At 38.8% G+C, this 25,074-nt stretch overlaps 1 protein-coding gene across 3 annotated transcripts; it reads right to left on the reverse strand.

The window, feature by feature from the left end:
- Positions 1 to 1,579: 1,579 nt before the first annotated feature.
- SLC35B3 (solute carrier family 35 member B3) lies at positions 1,580 to 23,567 on the reverse strand. 3 transcript variants are annotated; one of them, XM_086469028.1, is made up of 10 exons: positions 23,540 to 23,567; positions 18,829 to 19,107; positions 17,372 to 17,493; positions 15,290 to 15,444; positions 13,677 to 13,784; positions 11,187 to 11,284; positions 8,312 to 8,404; positions 7,795 to 7,906; positions 3,370 to 3,439; positions 1,580 to 2,250 (listed from the first exon to the last, which is right to left on the reverse strand). In XM_086469028.1, exons 1-10 carry the CDS (start codon positions 23,549 to 23,551, stop codon positions 2,100 to 2,102), a joined length of 1,200 nt encoding a protein of 399 aa, XP_086325154.1. In that variant the 5' UTR covers positions 23,552 to 23,567; the 3' UTR covers positions 1,580 to 2,099. The 3 variants fall into 3 exon arrangements, with proteins under 3 accessions (XP_086325154.1, XP_086325156.1, XP_086325155.1); XM_086469030.1 differs by lacking the exon at positions 23,540 to 23,567 and adding an exon at positions 21,053 to 21,168; XM_086469029.1 differs by lacking the exon at positions 8,312 to 8,404.
- Positions 23,568 to 25,074: the final 1,507 nt, after the last annotated feature.

Raw genomic sequence — 25,074 nt, forward strand, 5'->3', positions numbered from 1 at the left:
GGTTTCCTGAAGTTCAGTCAGTTTAGCAACAGACAGAGTTTACAGATGGCAAAACCAAGACTGAAAAGTTGTCAAAATGATGCTCAAATGCTAATTACGAGTTCCACCAAGCTAGTGAACAGAGCAGTAAGTGTTCTGTAACTACTTTTTCAATGGTTCAAAAACTGCCCCTTTTAAGCTTGATAGGCAACAACCTCAGTGGAAAGAGCAACTTCATTTAGTAAAAGAACACAAGGCAATATAAGAGTTGATAAATATTATGGGGAAAGAAATCTGTATCAATCCCCTTGATTTGGTCAAATGCAGTCTTGCATCAAATTTGAAATTGTGCCCCTTTTTCCTATCTTATCATAAAACTTTGGCTGTGACATGAAAATGAATAGCCATGGCAGGCCATCTTTCTCTTTCAAGGTGTATCTGTTTCTCAAATTCACACCTCTCTACCTTACCTAGGACACAATCAATCATGCAGCAGCTTGGAATTTAAAAAACCAAAATTATCACACACAGTAAATTCTCTTAACTTGGCAACACTGCGTGTGTATGGGTTGAAAGGCTTTGCTGACACATCAGAGCAGCTTGAATGCTGGACACAGCGCAGTTACATTAGCGCAGCTCTCCACTCCATTTATGTGTCCCATCGTGCTAAGATGGCTATGTTATTCCATGTTCTATTTTATAACATGCTTAATATGGCCTATGCTAGCTACCAACTCAATATTAAGGCACATTTTGTGTCTGTGCTTTGATTACAAGCTCCTCGGAATGGCAATTCTTTCTGAATGTCTGAAAAACATCTTGCACACTTTTAATACTTTCATGAACTAGTATTTTTGGCAGAAGGAAATCCTGTAAGATATTTCAATTCTTTGTACATTCTTCCTGACTATACAAATTCTATTATCCGATTTACTCTTGTCTAAGTTGAAAGAACAGACACCAAGATGCATCTAAGGGACACAACAACAACAAAAAAATCATGACCACATGAGAACAATGAGCTGTAAGGTGATTAGTATTTTTAAAGTGCTATTGTTAAATATATAAAATGAAAGAGATGGCAAGCGATTCAAAAGCGAGTTGAATATGAAAGTAAGAGAGACAAATGGACTTAGTCCTCCTAAACTCATGATGAAAAAGACAGACTGGTAGTACATTGTCTCCTCCTGTCATTAAATAAAGAAAATGGTAATCTGTACCCTAATCCTCTTAAGTTCATCACAGGACCACACAAAGACTGACACAATACATATCCCAAATACATTAGCAGATGCTGTTATTCTCCAATACTGAAAATGAAGAGTTTCGATTTGATGATACTAATTTAGAGGACTTCCATGTGCAAATAACAGCTTCTTACATCACTGTTTCAATCATGACTTTTGCATTCTGTGTTCTCACCCTGTTCAGGCCTAAAAGCCCATTCCCACCTTGTAAAAGCACAGGTGTCGACTGCCCAAACTCAATCTCATTTTTGTTACTTGCAAGCAATAATCAAAAAGAGTAACACCATTAAGATTTCCATAAAAATTTCAATTATTATAATAAATACCAAGTTCTGTGATGATCTGATCAACAATTTAAAAAAAAAACCCAACATTTTTATTTAAAGTGAAAAAGAGTGACAACATACCATATTCTAAACCTTCTACCTTTAACATTGCAATCTGGTCAACCAGGTGCTGTTTAGGTTCCATTAAATGTTAACACAGTACTACAGTTAAATTACCCCACCTAGAAAATTAACAAAGAACCACTAATCTCAGATCAGCCACATGGCCGATATTATTAAAATGCCCAAATCAGTCTTCTACTGTGTCCCAGTTGGAGCGCAGCTTCTCAGCAGTTTGCCAGGAGCTGCTGTCCTTCATCACCTGATAATGCCATCTGACAATGGCCTACAACACCTTTTATGACGAACTCAAGTGCTCTGAAGAAAGGGCTCACCAAAATGTGCATTTCAACCATCTGCGAGCAGACAATATGCCTTCAGCTCCTTTGGTTTTAATAATGTTCCCTTTGGAAAGTGAATCAGTTGAAGACTGTTCCCATAAAATAATAATAGTAAGTCATAGTCTAGACAAGGCATAAACCACTGTCTATACAGTTTGTGACAACGTCCTTGTTTTTCTTTCTTCCATGCTTTTTTTCCAAAGACCATGCAGTGAAGGCAGTTTGATTTTATCCATATTCTTACTGTAAACGTTAAGAAATATACCAAGGACAACCAGTAAGCCTGACCACACGTACCTAAAAGGGAGGGAGAGGAGGGGGGAAAAAAGTTACCATTAGCACTTCATCTGTAGCAATTACATACCAGTATTTGTGGATTAAACAAAAACAAAGCCCTTACACTAAGGAGAAAAGTTTAAGGGAAAAAACCCTACAAATCAGCAGACTGAGAAAGAATTTGCTTGAATCTTTATTATTGCTATCCCTCCACCCTTCTTCTTCCCATCCTGGCTGGAGAGCTTATTAAGGTGCATTTATAGTTAAATAATAACTAAAGAGTAGCTGTTCTTTCTCACATGAATAAAGTAGTCCTGAGGGGTTTTAGTATGTTTTTCCTTCCTACGGTTAGGAGAGCTACACGCTCTATTACTGGTCCCAAATGTGTTCTCACTCAGTGCCTTATATCCACACTGCCCAATGTAAGCACCTTTTTGTTTCAGCTCTCCATTATTTTAAGCCTCAAGATTTTTACCTGGAGTAAATTCCATTTGGTCATTTGGCTGTAAGCTTTGTTCTTAAATCTCAAATAAATTTATACATAGCACTAACACAGAATACTATTTTGTCTCAAACCAGAAGCAATTAGGATCAATGTATCAACTTAGCTGTATTTTTCAATGTAAGCTCTTCTTTGAATTTAAAAAAGATGAAGAAACCCAAGCTCAAACTCTTGCAATTTAATATATCAAGAGGAGAGAAGCTTGCAGTTATTCAAAAGGGCTAGCTAAGAACTCACACCTGAGCTCATAAAAGGGGAAACAATACCGTACTGGAGAAAATGCCTTCCTTTAGCCAAATCTTCCTCCCCAAAGGAAGTACCCAAACAGTTTATTCTCACAAGCACTAGATATCATGTAATATTTTTCTTAAAAAAAAAAAAAACAACAAAAAAATGCCAACACATGGAATAGCTTGTCTTCCAGACCTTTAGAAAAATGGAAACTATTTTCCCTAGCATGATTAGCATCAACAGGCCAGTCGTATTTACAGCAGATTGCCAGCATTTGTAGAAGATACAAAATGAAAAACATTAAAGACTGAATATGATTAATTACCGTTGTTCTGTTTCCATGATCAAGAACAAGATTTTTTTAAAATAAAATATATAAAATCCCATTTGAAACAACAAATACTTACTGTAATGTGAATGGCTTTGCAAAGAACAAAAAAGAAAGCACAATGGTCATTGCTTTTCTTCCCGTTGTTACTGCAGAGGAAAACAAACAAATATTCACTTCTTTAAGAATGCAGTTACAACAAAAGAACATAATATAGGCTTCAAGACTAGCAGATGACCTCACTATATAATTAAGTGTCTGGCTAAAACAATGATTATCCTTGGTGCAAGCACAGACTGCAGACGTACCAGTCCAGTGCAAAACCGTGCTAGAACCATACGCTGTTTGGAACAAGTACACCACGTCAGTAGCATCAGCTCCAGTCACAGTATCTGCAGCAGAGGAACTTCCAGAACAAGACTTACTTCTATATATTTAATTTAATAACTTCATGCTAATTAGTTCACAGTGTCCGAAAGCAACAAACAATCCTTGCAAGTAACTGACGATATAATCTAATCTGCTAAAGCAGAAAAAAGTGGTATCACTATCTGGGTCTCTTGCCATTTCCACCTCATGTTACTGCAGTTCAGTGGTGTTTTGGGCTTTATTTTTAAGTGGAATGGGATCGTCATCTTGTCATTCTTTTGAAGTTACTGAAAATTCACATAACATTGCAGAGATACACGATTTTGCTTAGAAACATAAGAGACCGAGGATGTCTGACTTCAATGATCGCATTAGGAAGTTTTCATCAAAATCATAAGAGACCTTCTCAACCTCCAGAAAGAGCAAGGTAGTAAGAAGAATTGAAAACACATTCCTGTTACCAAAACAGAAGTAAGCTGTCTGCTTGGGGTACTCTCAAATGAACTACAGCTCTAACAATCGTAATTGAATAATTTCAATGCTATCTGCTATGAACAAGAATACAGCATTGCCAGCAAATTGTGTACTGGGAAACCTATATAGCACATCACCGAAACAAAAAAAAATAAAAAAAAAATTAATAAATGAGTAAGAGTTATGGAAAATGTTTTAAAAAAAGTAACAATGCAGCCAGGTGTACAAGTTTAGCTATGTATGTTAAGGGCCTGAGAAGGTGTTCTTCTATATGATAGTGCAGGCTTCTCACTTAAGAAAGACCCCAGTACAATTGCCTGCACCTAAAGAAAACGATATTTTTTAATAACAGAAAATATTTTGCTTACCATGAAGTACTTTTTATTATACCACAATGGAAAGCTTTACTTCTATAACCACATCCGTATCAGTCTTACTGACAAAAGGAACCAATGACAGCTGCTGTATTTTCACACCATTTTGGCTGGTAAATCAAGTTTCATTCTCCCCAACCCTCCCCCACAAACGCATATTTACTTAAAAGCATGTTTTGTAGTGGTAGAAACAGCCTTTACTGTTGCTTTATCTGCCTCAATCTCAACTTTGCAGTAACAATTTTCTTTACATTTTAAGAAATTTATGCACATCAAATAAAATGATTTTCTATTACATGAAAAATTAAAGGAGAATGAAAAAGAAAATTGAGTTTTAATTAGAAAACAGTTTACAGATGAATTATTTAAAAAATGGTTAAATTACTTCAGTTTTTCTAATTATGATTATTTCGGTTCTTTCAAATCAGTTATTAATTAAAATATTTATGTAACCATTTCCTTCTAAATTAAGTGCCTTTTCTTCTTTTTCCCAATTAAGTCTGATAATTTCTCATTCTGCTAATAGAAATACAATTTTCATTAAACTCTTTCACCCCACTCCCTGCCCAAGAAGGGGGAGGGTGGATGAGGGTTAGGAGGGAGAGTAATGAATGTGGTGTTCTTCCAAGGCACAATAAACATTTTCACATTGCTACAGGCAAGACAGAAAGGGCTCAAGTGTTGGGACTGTCAAGGTCAGGCATAAGAAAACCTTAGAAGGGTTTGCTATTCCACAGCATTTTTAAACATTTTTTAGCACAGTAAGACTTTTTTTTTTTAAAGAGCTATTTTAATACATGAACCAATGCTCTCATCTGGGCCAATTTCCAGTCAGGAGACGTACTAAACTTCATTAAAAACAAATGCAAAACAGAAGTGCTGCAGAAGAAATAATTAATGGCAAGGCAGAGCATGCAATCCTCAGGTCGGAAAACAAGTGTCGTATCTTTTCCTCCACTACTGCAAATGAAGTAAGAGCATCACCTGACAGAAACCAGCTTTTAGGGATAGATGGAAGAGAGAAAAGTAGCTTCCCCCCACCAGTGCCTTGTGACTAACGTTTGCAGTTTTAAGAAAAGGTAACCTGAGGAAGGAACAAGCCTGGTGTAACTGTTCTTGACAGACTACTGTAACGACTACAGAAATGATATAAGAAGCTAAACAGTCAATGACTGATTTCTGAAAAATATATTCAAATTACATTTTAAGTTTGGAAGCAACAATTTTCCATTTTTACATTCTACAGCAGTTGCATATAGTGAAGAGTAGTAATTCTAGGGGCAGCCTGAAAACAGGTGTACAAGAAGATGACGAAAAATGATCAAGTGTCAGACTTTTCCTTTAGTGTTGTTAGATATATAAAAAATGTTAACATTACAATTAACTGCTGTTGAAACGAACGGCAGGGTCATCTCCCCTTATTCCAATGATTGAGGATATTCTGATACATAAGCACTTCAGTCACTTGACTTTCACAAACTCTAATAATACAGGTTAAAAGCCTTCACCTGTAATCAGTTATGTCATTTGGCTGTAGCTAGCTTTGCCACACTCAGGTAACGCAGCATATTAAACCATGCCATGGCCTCACAAACACAGATGCAAGCCAGAATAAACTAGTGCAAATCATTTCTGAGCTGCAATTTCTGTCACATCTTTCTTACTAGTGATTCCTTTGATTTAACCATATTCTATACTGCTGCTTCCATTAATGATCTCAGGCAGACAAACTATCAAAAGGCTCTGAAAACACTTCCTTCTCTGAAGCTTGTCCTTCCACAGAGTATGTTTAGTTGTAATACTTTCATTGCTTCTAAGGCGTACACCAGCCAACGCATTACTAAAGACCAAGCATAACCGATGACGCTACTTCCCAGCACAGTGCCGAGACTCACTGTGCTCAGTGGCTTCCTCATTCAGAGAAAGCCAATCTCAATAAGTAGGATTTCAGTCTCTCCACATGGTTTTTCCAGATGACTGATTACTCAACGTGAAGAATATGTCCAGTTCCATATGGGAGAAGAGTCAAATCTGAATAACTTAAAGGTTGAAAAATCTACAAAGGTTGTGACTGCCTCTTGCTTCATTTCCTCCTTTTCCTCATCCATCTGGACACATACCTGGTGCACGTCAGTGCAGATAGGTCTGACTTGCATTTATGATAGGAAATTATTATATTGTTAGGTGAGAACAACAGACTACAGAAACTTGTGCGTGAACTAACACACAAGCAGACAAGATGGCTTTTGGTGAACTTCTTAGCCTGGAGAGGATTCCAGTAACTTTTGACACACTTTAGGGACTTACGTTGTTGCACATCCACGTGCAGTTAGCAGTTACACCAGTAAGCGGCCCAAATCTTTTCAACATATTACTCATCAGAGTTCTTTACATTTGTTTCTTCTGACGTGGTTGATACAGTCATAGTGTACTACGCACTTAACAGAAAACATGACTGCTTCCATTATTTGGGGGGCAATTACACTGGAAGTCTAGAACAAGATCTGAAAGACTAGACAGAGTCTGCTTCTGTCATTAACAACAGGCTTGTACCTGTCTCGTGAATGCACAAATTACAATTTAGAGATAATACAGCAGCTGTTACACAGCCCACCAGAAGTTCGTCTAGTTCAAATCCTGACTTCCAAAACCAGTAAGACACCCTTTATTCCCTTCGGTTTAACAAAACGAGCTGAGGAGATCATCACAAAAGTCAGAATTTGTTCCACTTGAGTTCTTTCTGAACAGTCTAGAGTGTACGTTGAACTACTTAATGCTACAGTAGCACTCCACTGAGAGCATATGGACATTCAAAAGCTTTGGGGGAGTTCTTCACAGTTTTTCTGGCAGTACTGTTTCTTGGAAATCACCAGAAATTATGGGCTTAGAGACTATGACACTACCTACTGTGCCTTACTGGAACATCCTTACATTTGCTTCCACATTTCAGGTAATACCTGTCTTCTCCTTACACCCTGCTATACGTTTCCATTGCAATTCCTCTGTTTAGAACAGTGTAGTTTCTGCATTAAAACATAGCACAGGCTATATGCAGAACATTACATAACAGGCTCTTCAAGGTTGAAACTGTGGCACAGAAAGAATCAGGAAGCTCTCAAACACATACTACCAGGGAAGATCCACGCTACACAAGCCATGATCAGTCAGCACAAAGAACAGAAAAAAAGCCAGAGTAAGAACAATTCTCAAAAGCTCTGTCCTAAATAAGAGAACAGGATTACTTTATGTTTTATACCAAAAGCAGTAATGATATAATTTGTTCATACCTGTTACAGCCAGAAGGGCACCAAAGATTTTAATCAAAGCTAGAACAAAGGATATGCCAAAATACCCGGTCAGGGAGAACAGGAATGCATAACCGTAAGTCTGAACTGGATGCTGCAACAACAGAAAAAGCCTGTTAGGAAAATGTAAAACAAACCCTGAGGTATTGCAAAATGACACAAAACTACAGACTTTAATCAACTGCTTGAGCAATAATAAGCTGTTCAACAATGCATTCATGCAAAGATCCTTATTTAATTTTAGTTAAATAACGGGAAAATAATAATGAAATTATAAGCTTGTAAGTCTGGTCCTGTGATTTTGTTTTGTTTTTTAAAACATCACCCTATCTTATACATCAAAGACTGTAACAACTTGCTTAATCTATGAATCACACAAATTAACCAGTTCACATGATGAAAATGCAACTTTGGAGAAGCAAGTGAGATTTTCTAAACCATACAGAGCAATGTTTTCTAATGAGGTTCTTCAAAGGAAAAAGGAAATCTTTACACCTACCTTCGAGCAAAATGTTACTGCAGGGCTTAATCCACTAGTGCACGTTAATCCAAACAAAATATACACAAAACCTATTGAATAGGAATATAAAACCTAGAATAGTTTAAGAGAAAATAATCACCAGGTGATACTATACAAAAGGACAAAATTAAATGCTTTCAAATGCTTGGCCCTATTAATAAGTTCAAATTCTCAGAACTGAATTTGTAGTATTTGAAGATACTTTTACTAGTATTTCTACAACAGCTGATGTACAGTAAAAAGTGAATAGTAAGTGTTAGAGACGTTCTTCCTACCCACAACTACGTAAAAAAAAAAAAAAGTTTTTTGAGCTAGTCAGTTAACAATATCCTGAAGTCAACGCTGACTGTGGTAAATCCTTCAAATTCAAGATTTCACAGCCTAAATAAAACTTCACACTATGTAATTTAATAGTTTGAATAATGTTAAACATATTTCATTTTCTGCTACTTATCCTGCACAGTAAAGATACACATTACATTAAATACGCAAAGGGTAGCATGTAATCACCATGAACTGCCAGAAGTGTCACATAAGTTTCATCTGTGTCACTTCAGTTCCCGTACATAGCACACCTGCATTACAGTTATAGGATACAAGACTTTCAAATATGGCCAGCTCTGGCCTAGTTCAGTACCCAGAACAGATTATACTCAGCAAACAGGTAAGCTCTTAATTTTGTCTGTACACTTATTTAATTCAAAGCTTCATACAAAAAAATCTTCATCCCATCCTTTCCCGTGTATAGGCAACAACAGACGCTGGAGCTGCCCATCCATACATCCTCCCATGCAGTGTGACTGGGCAACATTTAGCAGCCTTTCTTGCGAAAAGGGAGACAGTGAACAGAACTGTTCTGCACATTGCTAGCTACAACACGGCGATCTACTACCCTTTCAAAACTTGGTGTCAATTACAGGCCTGCTTCTTTTGACACAGGTTTCATCAATTGTTTTCTCATTGTAGTACCTCAAATATCTGCAAAAATAAGTCTTAAAAATTGATGAGACAACAGAACACTTAAAACTGCTCTACAATAACTGAGGATGAATATACATTTCAAGAGCAGAACTGCTTTCAAACTCTTAAAAAACAAGGACCTGATCTTCAGAGCTCTTATTTTACAGTGTTTATACACAGCAGTTAGTCTCTATTTCTTCATTTGCCTCTGCATCGAGCTTTTCTCATGAACTACCAAAAGACCTCACCTTTCACAACCAGGAATGAGCACCGCATTGCCAGTTCCTTGTTAGGCAGTGCGACGTAAGTCACTTCCTTAGAATCACACACAAGGTAAAATCAGGTATAACCTTCCAGAGCTATGGCTACTATTTCAGCCCCAAGACATCTTTTCTCTTTTCATAACTGCTTAATCCAGGGTAAGTTCCAAATTCAGCAATGAAACAGAGATCCTGTGGGTGCTAGGTTCCTTTACTATTCCATTTTATTTCCAGATCACTGTTTATTAAACATGATTTCCAATACAGAAGACCTCTTAAATTTTTACCCACAGTCTCAAGTCTACAAAAATTATTTCTGAAATTCTGCTTGTAATTCTGCACTGAATTCACCAAACAAAATCCTAGAGTGTAATCACTAGGTCTCAAACAAACAAAACCTTTATATCCTTAATCACTACACTGCTTCTCTACAAGTAGCATGAGTATACAATAGAAAGACCAACGTTTGTCAGACTAACACATAATAAAAAACAAAGTTCTGCAGAAAACAGAAACTTCGTAGATAAGGCAGTTAACAACCGTCAGACGGCTGTTGGCAAGATGCAAAGCGGGCATGAAAGCAGTTAGACTGTAGTTTGCTCTCAGAGATTACAGCTACACAAGGCTGCACTGGGTCAGCTGAAGTCCATGTAGCTAAAATCTCTGCCTCCAACAGCAATCAACTGTGAATACTAAGAAAAAGTACAAAAATAAAAACAAGAATACAGTGACACTATTCAGGCGTATTCTTTCACTTTCCAGAAACTTGCAGTTCAAACTTCTTGAGCCAGCCTAAATCACTTTCAGCCTTACATGAAGCTTCCTTCTATCTGATTTTTTTCTCCATTTATGAAGTTATTCTCACAAATGGGAAATGAGATTTTCTAGTTAAATGTCAAATATATGCCAAATATGCAACTTAAATTTCAATAATTTTTTATTTGTGGCACATTCAAACAATGCCCATTATAATAAAAGATTTTCTTGTATTTACTTGACTTCAGAGAAAAAGATGCCAAATCCAAATGTAAGTTTTGTCTAAAAAGAAAAATGTCAAACCATACGAACAGATAATCCGCATTCCATATAAGTGTATCAAAAATACTGAGCAAGACTTTTTCAAAATTATGTGTTTCATCAAATCAGAAATACGCATATTCACTTGTTCTGAAAGTCAGAGTTTCACAGATTTCAAAAGCTTCAAGAAAGGCTGCCTCTCAAATGCTAGCACACTGTAGAATCAGAGGTCTAGTAAGTAAGAAAAGCAACGTGTTCCATGTAACACATACTCATCTATACCAGAATAGTACATATTTTTCAGAGATTAAGTGCATGATCATACAGGAAACACTCTGTTGATTTCTGGCCTGCAGGGCAGACAAAGAAATCATTGCTAGAAATGAGTGTTTCTGTAGTTGCAATATACATTTGAAGTTGCACACAGAAAGCAGCACCCTTGAAAGGTTAAAAAAAAAAACAACCAACAACAAAAACCCAGCAAAAGCCCCCAAGAATAGTACACCAGGACCTCTTTACATATACAAAAGAAAAGCAGATTAGTTTTCACGTTTTGTCATTGTATGCCTTGTCGATGATAGAAAATGTTCCTTCAAAATTGCATATCTGTTATTTACCATTTCTGAATTAGAGCCATTGTGCAACTTCATAGCTTTTTCTTGTACATTTCCTATAACTGCATCTGCGCAGAGGGCAAGGGATATTAGGACCACACCTAATATAAGAAACAAACAAACAAAAACCCGTTCAGAATATTTATCAGCAGAGTAGTGACAAAACCCGCTCTGTACTTATCCTGAAAAACAAATAAAATCTCAGGAATAATTAAAAAAACTCCTCTGTATCTTATTCTACATGTCAGCAAACTATTTCATTATGCCAGTATAAAGCAGCGAGTGTCCACCCCGCCCCACTCCCTCCACCAGTTAACCTCTGAGCACTGCATGTCTCTAAGCATGACTGGAACATCTGGACATTGCTATAAGAAGCCAGTTACTACTTTTTTGTAGTAACAAGAGTGAAAGAATGTCAATTGCATTTATTTAGGTATTTTTAATGAAGATAAATAACCAGAGAACATACTCTTTTGGGTAGTTAATCCTAGATTATTTTTTCCTGTTAGACTTGATGGCAAAACAAATACAAGAAGATTCACAGCGGAAATATTTCATTATTGAAATAGTAGTTTTAAAAAAACCCTACTGTTCAGGTACAAACCCCATAGTTTTAGGTCACCATATTTGTTCACAACAAAGGCGCTACACTGTCAATAACGTAATCAGGTTTCCAATAACAAAAATTAATAACTCTTTATCCATACCAGTCACAATTCATTTCCCAACCTCCAAACTTCAATTCATTCATGACTGTAGCAATTGTTAAGATTTACTGATGCACACATGTTCAAATACCACTTTTCCTAAGTATACAACATTACAGAAGGTATCAGTCATCAAAATCATGTCTACTGTCTGCTCTAGTCTTGGTTTCTTAAAACATCGTAAGTGTCAGCGAAGAATGAGGAGTGGAAGACTAGAAACAAATGGCATTATATTTTCTTAATATTATGTTCTTACTATGAGGCCTTGAAGTAGGCATTATGATGGACCAAAGGGAGTATAAGCTCCTGACAGAGAAGTAAAAAAAAAAAAAAAAAAATCCCAGCTCCTTGCATTTTCAGAACTGAAAGATTTATAACTTTTAAGACCAATGAATTTTAAGGTGGCATCTCCTTGGAAAACTGCTGGATATATGGGAACTTCCAAACCAGTGTTTTCGGTTTGGGAACCATTTCCTTAGGCAACTGAAGCAATAAAAGAAGACTCTTCACTATTCAAAGTTATCAGGCACTGGAAAAGGTATCAGTCAATGGAAACTACATGATAACCTGAATAACATTGGTTAGCTGAAGACCACAGTATAGAGTTATTAACTACATGGATTCACCTCTGGTCCAAAGGTCTAATAACACCTCCACCTCAGCAACAGCCTTGCTGGAGATCACTTCTGTAAAATGACTGACTACGTTTCCGTGTTCTCTATCATGCTTGTTCCAGCAGTGTTTAACGGCCCAGGCACATCACTGGGCAAACGCAGGGATTCAGTACTGGATTGAGACGAAAAGGTTACCTGGAATCTGAAGCGCAAGCACACAGGGGAAGGAGAAATGTAGGGAGAAGAAAAACGTTAATATTACGTACACCCTCCGTAGGCCTCCTTTTTATGTTTTGAGTTTGTCCAGGAGCTCCTTGTTCATTCACACAGGCATCCTGGTGTTTTTGCCCGACTTTCTCTTCATTGGGATGTATTACTCCTGAGCTTGGAGGAGGTGATCCTCAAATATTAACCAGTTATCTTGGGCCCTTCTTCCGTCCAGGGCTGTATCCTCCGGTACTCTGCCAAGCAGTTCCTTGACTAGGCCAAAGTCTGCTCTCCTGAAATCCAGGCTAGTGACCTTGCTGTGCACCCTCCTCACTGCCCTAAGGATCTTGAACTCCACCATTTCACAGTCACTGCAGCCAAGGCTACCCTTGAGCTTCACATTCCCCACCAGACCTTCCCTGTGGTGAGAACGCGGTTCAGCATAGCAGCCCTCCTTGTTGGCTCCTCTGTCACTTGGAGAAGAAAGTTATCATCAACGCATCCCAGGAATGTCCTGCATTGCTTATGTCCTGCTGTGTCAATCCTCCAACAGATACTGGGGTTGTTGATGTCCCCCATGAGGACCATGGCTTGTGAACACGAGGCTGCTTCTATCTGTCCATAGAGGGCCTGAGACAACTAATTTTTGAAGTTTAAAAATTATGAAACTGAATTTTATCATATTTATTTTAACATACCTACTGGAGGTAAGTATTTCTTGAGAACAGGTATGAGACATTTCAACCTAAAGGGTGGAATTTACAGAAATTTTAAGAACCTAAAAACTAACACTTAGAATAAAGGCCTCTTCTGCCACAGATATAGTTCTGCTACAATGAAACCTGCATTTTCTGTATGATACTTGAAGGCATTCCACCAAGAACTGTCAGAACCTCTATGGAACACGTATTGTAGGAAAAAAACAAGCATTTTGTTAAAAACTCTAAAATATAGTAAATCTTTACCTGTCAAGTTGAAGTTTGGTGCAATGGTGCTGTCAGCTAAAGTAAACCATATTAATCCAAGACTCATACATAGGGCAGCAGACACATCTGCAATATTGTAACGTTTTCCTATAAAAGCAATACAAACAACATGAACAGACTGTTAACACACTCAGAATTCCATGTTTATCCTGTTTAGCAGACTAGAAGGCAAAGGAAAAACTGTTCCAATGTCATTCTTTTACTTAGGCAGATCTAATGCTCTGGCCTTTCATGATGGGAATCAGTTTCTTCTCCAACAGCCATTCCTAACATGAAGGAGGATCTTAACAGATCATATCTGATTTTTGTGGTCAGTTTTGGTTTTACTCCGAATGACATAAAGCACACCCTCCCTGACAAAGCACCATCTCAGCAACTTTAGGAGAGCTTAGATGTTTTCTTTTTCCCCATGCAAGACATTACGGCTACCTTTATTGATTAAGAAAGAAGTCATTCCCAAACACTAACAAATGATTTCGGTACTTTTAGAACTCTACATTGCCTTTTAGTTTGGGAGAGATGGGATGTGGACGGAAAAAGAAAAAGAGAGACGGTAGGGAAATGAAGAGGCAGGAGTTAGTATATCTTGTTTGAAATAACATAATCCTTTCCCAGATGCTGTACTTTCAATATAAGCGTCCATGGGAACTTTTTTAAACTGAAAATTTTGTAAATAATTAAAAAATAAAAATCACAGCTTCTAAAGAAGCTACAACACAATATAAAGTTTCACAAAGCTTTAAGGGAACACCAGTCTCTCTGCATTAAAATGACACAAAATGACTCCTACTAAAAGGTAAATACTGTGGGTGTGTATGCATATGTAAACTTCCAACCTTCTCTGAAAGTTCAGCTTTCTGTTGCAATTAGAAGACCAGAATTAACTACAGAAACAGAAATACATCATTCTAGATTCTGTTCCACAACACCTGCCCATGCAGAGCTTTACTGCCTTAATGAATCCTTGTGTGTTGAACAAAGGAACTTTATAACACACTTAAGTCTTCTAAATTCAGAAATACTGAAATATTTCACATAATCATAGTCTTTATCTGTTGTCCTCCAAATCCCTTTTTCTGTTCTTGGAATACGAACTATGACTTTAGGACTAGCCAAAGACATGTGAAGTCAGGTGTATTTCTGATTAAATGTTTAATCACAATTTTGGAATTTTAATTAGGAATTTAAGAATCAAGCTTTTTAAACATGAAGAGTAGGGGATTTCTTCACAAATCATGGCTGGATTATTTTTTTCTTCTCATTTCAAGTTTTCCAGCTCAGTATTGAAAAAGTTTAATTTATGAAGTGATTTGGTTTAGAAAACAAAGTTTAAGAAAGCCTGCATAAAAATGAAGTTTTATAAGTGACCTAAACAACTTCTTTCCCCCCACACTTTCTGTTCCTCTAATTGTATTTGTACATTTTCTGAGAAGATGCTTCAGATATTCACATTTTTCCTCCTATAGGAAAAATGCTACTTATCCCTCTCTATCCAAAAGCCTCAGTGGAATTTAACAAAGTACAGGATTCCATACATTACTGCCACCCAAAGAAACAACAAAAAATCACCTAATAGCAAGACTAACACTTACCTTGTATAAAAATCCCGCCTATCATAACTGGAATCAGCTTACAGCACTTGAAGATGACTTGAGTAGGGTAATTCAGATATCCTAAAGAGGTATTTGACAAACCCATAGTTCCCACTGTTAAAAATGCTATTATCATGTAGGTTTTGCCAGGAATTCTACAAAATATAAACATAGGAATCTTAGTATTACAGACTCATTTAGAGAACATTTAGCTTGAAAAATTTAGATAAAGGAATAAGGATAAATTTAGATAAAGGATAAGACTTGACCACCTTTCTCACTGAATTTCAGTCTGTAATAGTAATTTAAAAACACACATAAATGACTGATTTCAAATCTCATGTTTTTCAGTTACTGCTAACAAACAGCATTCAAATACAAGACAAAAACTTCACAGCTCATGAAGTATTCAAGCAGTAATTCTTTAACCTCCCTCTGAGAAGGTATATTATTTACAGAAGAATCAAGACAAAGGCTTCAGGTTATTTGTCAAAGGAAACACAGAAGTTTGGTATAACAAGATGTCCTGAGTCTTACTCCTGTCATGGTCACTGGGTCAACTTTTTTGGTGAAGTTTTCACATGAATATTGACATTTTTAGAATGCAGAAAGTTGAAAAAAGTACCATTGTTTTATAAAACTCAACAGAACTAAGAAAGAAGTGATTCAGATACCATGAACAAAGGGGCTCGTTGAACACTTTCAGATGCACCGTTTGCAATCTGATGAAATTATCACCTGACAACTGATGATCCAACAGTAATTTTTAGCAACCACTGTGCTCACTTTGTGATTTTTTTTTACAGTTATTGTTGTGCATATGTTCAGCTATTTGTTATGCATAATCAGAGCCACATTAAGCAACATAAGGAGATGTCTTGCTGTAACACTGTCTTATCTGTAACTCACTGTGTGATGTAGGCATACTCTGAGGCATGCAAGAAAAATTTAAAATTTAAGAGACAGAGAATTCTGCATAAAACTTAGGAAACAGATCTTTTAATGTCTACAATAAGATGGCTAGGTTATAGAAAATAAAATATAAAATATATTTAAGATCTACATTTCCAACATAACTTACAGGGTCATGCTCCGTAAGCATTAGCAACTATTTGGTAATCAAAACCTAAATACTAGTTACAGAACGCACGAAAGGTAACTCCACAATATTAAAGTCAGATAACTTGAAATATAAGCTGTCAGTGTTTAAAATAAAGAGAATAATTTATCAGTTATGTTGTTTGACTATAAAAGCATTCTATTACCTAAAATCAGTATATGCAAAATCAGCAAATGTTGACTACAGGTAAGGAAAACTAGTTATGCTCAACTAGGATATAATGCTTTAGAGCAACTTTGAAATTCACGTACACCATGACAACCTCTATCCAAGCTTCCAGAGGGCCTCAATAAACAGTTTGCAGAGGCTGTAGTTGGGCAGGAAGCCATAGAATGGCCACACCGACTCAGATCAAACTATCCCATATCCACAGGATTCAAGACAGCAAGAATTTCCTTGGTCAACTGCAGTGAAAACAGAACAATTTTGTGGCAGGCTATCTTAAATGAAAAACGCAAAACCTAAGCACATCCTTAGAAGCAAACCTACACAGCCACATGGCGAACAGAGAGCAGACCTTTGACACTCTCCAAGATGCATAGCATGTTAGAGGAACCTCTTGGTGAGGAGGCGCCAAGGTCTGAGGAGAAGGTATTCAGTGACAGATGGCTTCAAGTCTTCAAGTGCTCTGAAGTGCAGTTGGCCCTATTCTAGCCGTGATAATCCCAAGCAACACATACATGAGTCAGTCTGTCTCAGCTACCTTAAGGACAGAATATGCTTTGTAAGTGGGACAAAGTGACAGTAGAGTCAACAAGACTACTTACAGGTCTGAAATCCAAGGGGCTGCTTATATCACATTTTCTAACATCATCCAGTAAATTCATGCTATTTTAACTACAGAACTGGTACCAATGCCTCACAGTATTCCCACTCAAACAAGAGAAGTTAAATTTGCCATAAATATCAAATGCTTCTAATTTGCTGGACACTGGGTAAAAGTCTTGTAAAAAAACACATACCTTCTCCTTTTGTCCTGAATCAACTGCAATTCTATTAGTCCAAAAATGGAGTAAAATCCAAATTGCACTAAAGTGAGGTACCAACCAAAAGGTTTAAAACCTTCCACCGAAAATATCAATTCCTATAAAAACAAAAACCCACTAAGGTCACACACATACACCAAAATATTAAATCAAAACAAAATCAACAGGTTTTTTTTCCTTCATGTACATGCAAATCTAGCCTTTGCAGCTGCTGGTTATTAACTAGACTCCACCTGCCGTACGTAACTTGCAAAATTCTCAAAAATGCAATGAGAAAATTTACTTCTGGTGTAAATCCACTGAAATTAATGGATTGATTCATCAGGCGAATACATTTGATCCATTAACATTCAACTCAAATTACAGATGGTTTCCTGTCTGCTTTTCAGTCAGTTTTCAATTCATTTACGTCAGTAGACTGGTTTTATCCAGAATTTACAAGTCGCTCACGATAAATTAAATACAAACTTTCTCTGACAGACATATTTACCGGTAATTTTCATCTCTTAGGAACGCGCACCTAATATTTTGAGTGCCTACATTAAACAGCACTGCTGAGCTTATAAATTTGCAGGCTATAGGAACATTAGAGCAATTTGTTATGGAAAAAGATATGCGATGCATAAAGAATTATACAGATCTGTCAGTTATAGAAACAAAAGGCAACCTAATATTTTCCTTTTTGAGATTCTGCTTTCAATTACCGACAACTTTGTCTAATTCTTTGGAAGTAACTTTATTTTAACAAATTTCTCAGCTGTTTTTGAAAACTGCATTGGAAACATGGTGATTTTTAATTATCAACTTTTTAAATCACTACTTCATTGACAAGACTCACTGAACTTAAAAAGAAATTTTAAAAACTAACAGAAATGTAGCTCCTCAAGATAAAAGAGAAGAGGTTAGCAGGAAGAAAAATGTTTAACTACAATGGCATAAACATTATGCTTCTGCTGAACAACCACAGTACACGTTTCAGCTCTGTCCTGAAGGGAGAGCAGAGAGAACAACAGGCTACTATTACTGTACAGCACTCATGGAACTCAAGGAGCTCTAAAGGCTTCAACACCAATGAAGACTTACATGTCAGTCCGTACGGTTCTACAATTTGTTTTCAGACAACTATGAGATCACATTTTAAATAATAAAAAAAAAAAACATTCAAAACAATATTCAAAGGTGTATCTTGCACAAAGAAGTAAAAGATCCAAGTTATAAAAGCCGAACTGAAACAAATCTTGTAGGCACGTGAACTATAACAGAATCTTACATTATAAAATTACTTACTGTTCTTGAATTCTGAAAGCTTGACTTCGCAATCAATATCTATTTTAAACATCTATATGTATTAAAATACATACTACATTACTATGCTATTGAAAAAGAAAAGGAGTAGGAGGAATTGGCCTAAGACACAAGTTCATAGCATTTACCTGTAAATATCCATAGATTAGATAAAACATAAAAACTCCAGAAACACAGATGAAAAATTGAGTAGGTTTGTTAAATTTGCTGAGATTCATGCCAAGAACTACAACATCATCTACTGATTTGATATGAGGAGACATAGTTTGAGATTTGGAAGGTACGCTGATGGAAATGTATTTTCTTGATGAAGTGAATTTCAGATCCATGATTCCTAGTTCGCTGCATTCGGTGCTGTTGTTACCTTCTTTCCCCTCTTCTCTTTCTGTGTGCCCTCTGTCTGAAAGCTGAAAGAAACACTAAAATCAGGTAAGACATAACATACAGCCTTCCAATAATAACAGTAAACAAATCTATCACTTATATGGAAAATACATATATGGAAAAAGGTTTAAGAGTTTGGATTGTTTTTATTCACAAATTTTATTGATCTCTTCTGATGTCCAAATTTGACATTGGTTAATATCAGAGGCCCACGCCACTTTATGAAAGCACTTTTGCTCCATATGGGAAGTGGTATTGCTACACTCTACAACAAACAAACCACCAGCAACAGAAACCAGCTTCACTTTCACAATAGCTCAAACTAGCCCTTTTATGCCAGTACTCACAGGAGTGACTGCCTGGGAGAAAAGTGATCCCCATGATCAAATCGCAATGAAAGAACTGGTATTGAAGCACTCTGGTTTTGACTACTTTACTTCATTTTCACAACCAAATATAGCAGACTAGTCCACTACATGGGAAGTCTTGCTAAAAAACTACAGATTTGAGCCTATGATTGGTTACAAGATTTGAACCGCAAGAAGTTATCCCCTCTTTCTCACATTCATTCACTGTTTCTCTCACATTTCTGAGGAAAAGAACATGAAGATGGAAACAAGAAGATTAAGAAGCCAGTCTCAGAAATTAGATTGATTATCTGATGAGGTCTATGGTATGGCAATCCCTTTAATATTAACCACATGCAGCCATTTCCACTTGTAATAGAAAACAAAATCGGATAACTGAAACCTGGATAAGGAATTTAACAGCTTAATAGACTGCCAGGCAAATGATTCTTTTCTCCAGCTCAGCAGAGAGCTGAGACTTTTTTTTTTTTTTTTTTTCCCCTTTTTTCTTTTCAGCCTCAAAACACACTGGACAGTCAGTTGTCCCAAGGCTTTTAAGTGTAGGTAGGTCAGTGTCTAGTTCAGTGAGCAGTCAGTAATTAAATTGTGTTTGTCTCAACTATTTAGTGGTTTGTTTTCCCCAGCTCAAAAATACTTCTCATCACACATGTATGAAAAATGCTTTTCCCACTGTTTTTAAATAGAAAATGTGCGAGTATATAAAAGTTAGATCATACAATAAATGTAGAAAATGTAACCTGCATGGACATCGGTAATTTATTATGCAATATAAGAAATGACAAGTTTAGCTGAAAAAAGAAGGCCTATATAAAACTTGCCATGTGGCTATGTTTCCTTTTTTTGATACAACCTACTATCAGGTTGGAATTAGATTCCTATTAAAGAAATGAAAGAATAGCTTGGGGATTATAACAGTTTAGAGACTATAATAATTATTTGTCTTTAAATTCAGAGCTCTTCAGTGGAAAATCAAAAGCAAGAGGTAGAAAGTTTACCCTTGTGGATTGTTAGCTAACCTCAAAATAAGGTGGCCACAAAAAAATGGAAAAATAAAAAATTTAAGTGGACTCTTTTCAGTAAAAAAAAGTAGAAAAGTACCAATGTCATGCAACAAGGCACTAGTGAGTCTTCACACACAGAGTTCTGACCACCCTCAAAGCTAGATTCAAAGAAAAACTGCTAAAGAGGTTATCATGATGGAGGAACAGATTGTCCATTTTATGAACTGAAAGAAGATGAAAGTGTAACTTGTCTAGCCTAGCAAAACCCTGATGAAAAGAAAATACACTTGCTTTCAATAAAAGTATCACAGAGATTACCATTTTCTGATGGCAATTCCGATTTTAAGGATGGTAGAATGAGAGCAAATGGGCACGAAGTGATTATGAACAAACTCTACTAGAAACTACCTTTTCATCCCCAGACTATCCGTATTCTAGAGCAGCCTAAAAATGAAAGAAGGAACAACTGAACGGCTTTTAAGGTAAAGTTTATGAAAGCAATTACATAGAGCTGTTAAGATCAGGCATGATGACTGAGCAGGCCCCTTTAGTCCTGTGTTTATAGCACTCCACCATTACGGAAAGCATAGTAAAGGTACCTGTAGAAAATACTCGTTGATCCTTACTTGGTCACTAACCAAGATATGAATTACTACTCTCCTCAGAAGAGCTGCATGCAAAGTCGGGACTCCCAAGTTCAAGCCCAAGGAGCAACCGAAGGAAAGTCAATGTATTTAGAAATCTATCCATTGCTGACATCTTAGCTGAACTTGTGTTTTCACTACTGCCTGTTCAGATTTTTCCTGTCCAGTGTAGACTTCTTTTTGATAGGCAGACAGCATTTGTTCATGTCACACCTTTCTCAGCAGGAACAAGAGCTGCAGAAGTAATCTGTGCCTCATTTTTCACCTAAGCTGAAACACAGGGAATGACATAGGCTCAGCAGAAGACACAGCCACGTACTGTCATGTGTGCTTCAAGAGTCCAAAAATTGAGTGAACTGTATAATGCATAGTTTTGTACCTACTTTTTCCACTGTGGCCACTAATTTAGATACTGTTTGTGGAATACCTGTGTTAGGATTAGAAGAAGTAGAAGTAGATGGAAGAAGAAACAGTAACAAGTGTATTTATGTATTGGATCTGGCTGGGATGGATTTAATTTTCTTCATAGCAACTTGCATGGTGCTGTGTTTTAGATTTGTGGCCAAATCAATGCTGATAACATACAAATGTTTTAGCTATTCCTGAGCAGAGCTTGCACAGCATCAAGGCATTTCTGTTTCTCCCTCTGCCCCACTGCACTGAACAGACTGTGGTGCATGCAGGAGGCTGGGAGCAGGCAGAACCAGATAGATGACCCGGACTAACCAGAGATATTCCAAGCTATAAAGTGTCATGCTCGGCTACAAAAAGTGAGAGGAGGGGGTTTAGGGAGGTTAGCTATCTTTTGCTCAGGATCTGGCTGTGCATTGGTCTACCTGTGGAAACAGTGATTGCCTTTACATCACTGTTTTGTTTTCTGTTTCTCTTTTTCCACTTTTCCTCCACTTAAACAATTTTTATCTGAACCCATAGGTTTTCTCGCTTTTACTCTTCCTTTCCTCTTTCCCCATCTGTCTGGGAGTGGGGGGAAAGCGAACAAGCAGCTGTGCAGTGCTTAGCTGCCTACCAGCGTTAACCCACAGCACAATTAACACAGTTTTTCCAATTGTCAACTATTTATATTCAGAATATTTCCTCAGGAACACCATGAGTTCTACAAACTGTCCATTTATTTTCTTGCAGATTACTGAGTCCATCACTAAAGGAGTAAGACACAACACTGATAACTCTAGTCATGCTCAAGGACATCCACAAGATGATGCACAGTAACTGTTTTGTCCTCTATTATGTTCCAAAGGAAACAAAAAAAATATAGCATGTTCAAGAAACATTTTGAGGAACATTATTTAACAACTGAAGAAACTGTAAATGAATGTATCCATTTGTAACACTCTCCACCAAGGAATGCCATTATCAATAGTGACAGAACTTTTCTGAAGTCCACTGTGACTTCTCAAACTGTTATTTTTCTAAGTATGAAAAATGTTATTCATCTTCTCACCAAAATCCCTCAGCAACTGATTCACCTTTTGAATAAATATGCAGCAAAAATCTGTTTTATGAAGAGTCAAGTGGCTTAAGAGCTGTCCCGATGTGTGTCAAATAGCATATCCCCCTCCTTCCTCCCCCCCCCCCAGTGTGTAAAAATGTAAACGAAACGTTCTTTAGATCAAAGACTTTTCGTTCCTTCCCGGTTGAAGAAAAGTCTCAAGCAGAGCAAGATTTTAACAAGTGAAATAGCATGACTATTACATGAAAAAGAAGAAAATGAACGAGTAATCAGAAAAGCAACATTTCTTTGGCCTCCACAAAGTTAATGACTTGCACCAAACACGGAAAAAACATTATAAAGGAGCTGGGGCTTTTTTATCTAACCCTGAAGAACATCCATTAAAAACATGAGTTTGGCAGAAACTAGCATCTCTGCACTCTTAGAAAAATCGCTCGCATGAGCCAAGCAAGGCAAGTTCCATGCTGGCCCTGGCCAAGGTCCATTTCCTTTGGAGCCAAGTGCACAAACGCTTAGTGCAGGACCGCAGCTGGCACCGTAGCAGGAATGCTCCGGGTTGCAGGGACGCAAATCTGTCGGAAACAGAAGAACCTTTGCTTGCTGGCACCTGGCTCCCGCCCCAGAGGCAAAAAAGGGAAGGAGGCCAGGACCAGAACGATCCTTGAAGCCTCCTCCATGCCCACTCGCCTGCGCCCAGCCCTCCGCCAGCCGACCTGCCGGGGGTTGGCCCACGCCACGCACCGAGGCCAGGGCAGACGTGGCTCTGCCCGAGCACCTGCCAGCTGTCCCGGGCAGGGCTGGGACAGAAGCTCCCGAACCGCCGCAGGCCGCCATTCCTCCCCCGGGGGAAGGGAACATCCCGCTGCTGACGGGCCCCAAGGGCCGAGCGCCGCGGGACACCGCCTCCTCAGGCGGGCCAAAACCCCCCCACCAGCCAGAGCCAGTCCCCACCGGGCCCCGGCGCTGCTCACCGTCGCGCCCATAACCCCCTGCCGCCGGGTGCCGCTCCTCGGGAAGCGACCCCGCCTACCTCCCCACCCGCCCCCGGTGCGTGCGTGAGGGAGGAGCAGCCCCGCCCCCGTACCTCTCTGGCGGGGGAGGAGGGGCACGGCTGCCGAGGCCAGCCAGCCCTCCTCCTCCGCCAGCCGCCGCGGCGCCGGTCCCGTTCGCCGGGCTGGCTCCCTCCAGCCTCCCGCGCCGCCGGAAGTGGCGATGGGGATACCAGGGATCGGTGCGAGCATCGAGTGCATCGAGAGAGCGCCGCTCGCTCGGCATTCCTCTACTCGGCCTGAAGCGGGTGGTGGCGCCCTCCAGCTCCCGCCTCATCCCGGCTGGGGGCGGGGCCTCATCATGAGGAACCGCCCTCCCGCTGCGGGAGTGGGCGGGGCTGTCCGCGCTCGGTTGTGGCAGCGGAGGGGCTTCGCAGCGGGTCCCTCCAGGCGGGTGGCGGGCAGGGGGCAATTCCGCTACGCGCTCTGCCTCGCCGGAACTCCGGCGGGGCGCTGGTCTCCCGGTGTGGGGAAGGAGTCCTGGTGGCGGGAGCAGGGGTGTCCGCCCACCCCCTTCTCGGGGTGCGCCGCTGAGGGGGCTCCGCAGCTGCCCGCACCCCCGGCGGAGAGGGCGGGAGGGGGCGCCTCGGATGGGGCAGGGGCAGGGGCGGGGCCAACGGCGGTCGGGGGTCGGGGTTTGGTGAGAGGCGCCGGTTCGGGTCCGCAGGGAGCGGGGCAGCCCGGAGGCGCTGGAGGAGCCCCAGGATGGGGGGGCGGGGGGGCTGCCTGACATACCGCGGTGAAATCGAGATGGTTTGGAGTCCTTGACAAGAAGTTCTGGTCCGAGGTTTGGCTGAGGCTCTGCTGTTCTAACGGGAGCGGTAAATCACCCACGGGAAGCTGCTGCCCTCGTACAAACGGCAAAAATGCGTTTTCCTCTGCGGGGAGGCCTTGTGATCTTTCCGCGTGAGGCTGCAGGAAACGAATAATAAAAAATACTTAATAATGACAAGCGGAAAGGTAAATGAGAGCAATAACAGCAAAATGCATAGAGAATACGAGAGCCAAAAGAACAGGGTGAAAAGCTCTACCAGAAAAGTAGCTGAAGGCATTTTTGGGAAAATATGTGAGTTGGATGCAACTTGAAAGCACATACAATGTAGTTATTAATCACATTGGGCTATAAAATGGAAGTTCTGTGTTTGTGGTAGCAACGTGCAGAAGTTTTTAACATACATAAATACATATCTATTCTCCTTTTGTGTTTGGGAAATTCGGGTTTTTATGACTGCAGTGTTTTAAAAGTTTTCCTTTACCTTTTCCAAGTGCTAGTGTAGTAAATCAGAACGTATTATGGATAGTAGCAACAAGTGTCCCAGCATTTATAATCATATTTTTAAGGGTATTTATTAAGTAGCAAACACAAAAAAGAAAGCTTGAGGTCAACTTAAAAAAAAAAAAAAAAATTTGACACATTCCCCCCAAACCTTTCAACAAAATAGCTGTTTCTGAAAATG

Source organism: Leptosomus discolor, chromosome 8 (assembly GCF_034619465.1).
Source record: "Leptosomus discolor isolate bLepDis1 chromosome 8, bLepDis1.hap2, whole genome shotgun sequence".
NCBI lineage: Eukaryota > Metazoa > Chordata > Aves > Leptosomiformes > Leptosomidae > Leptosomus > Leptosomus discolor.

Bases quoted from the DNA above. Each gene is read 5' to 3' on its own strand.
- SLC35B3 (XM_086469028.1), bottom strand. The intron at 13,785-15,289 runs GTAAGTGTTAGT...TTGCTTTTATAG, and splicing joins AGGCGGGATTTTTATACAAG to GAAAACGTTACAATATTGCA. The intron at 7,907-8,311 runs GTAGGTGTAAAG...CTGTTGTTGCAG, and splicing joins CAGTAACATTTTGCTCGAAG to CATCCAGTTCAGACTTACGG.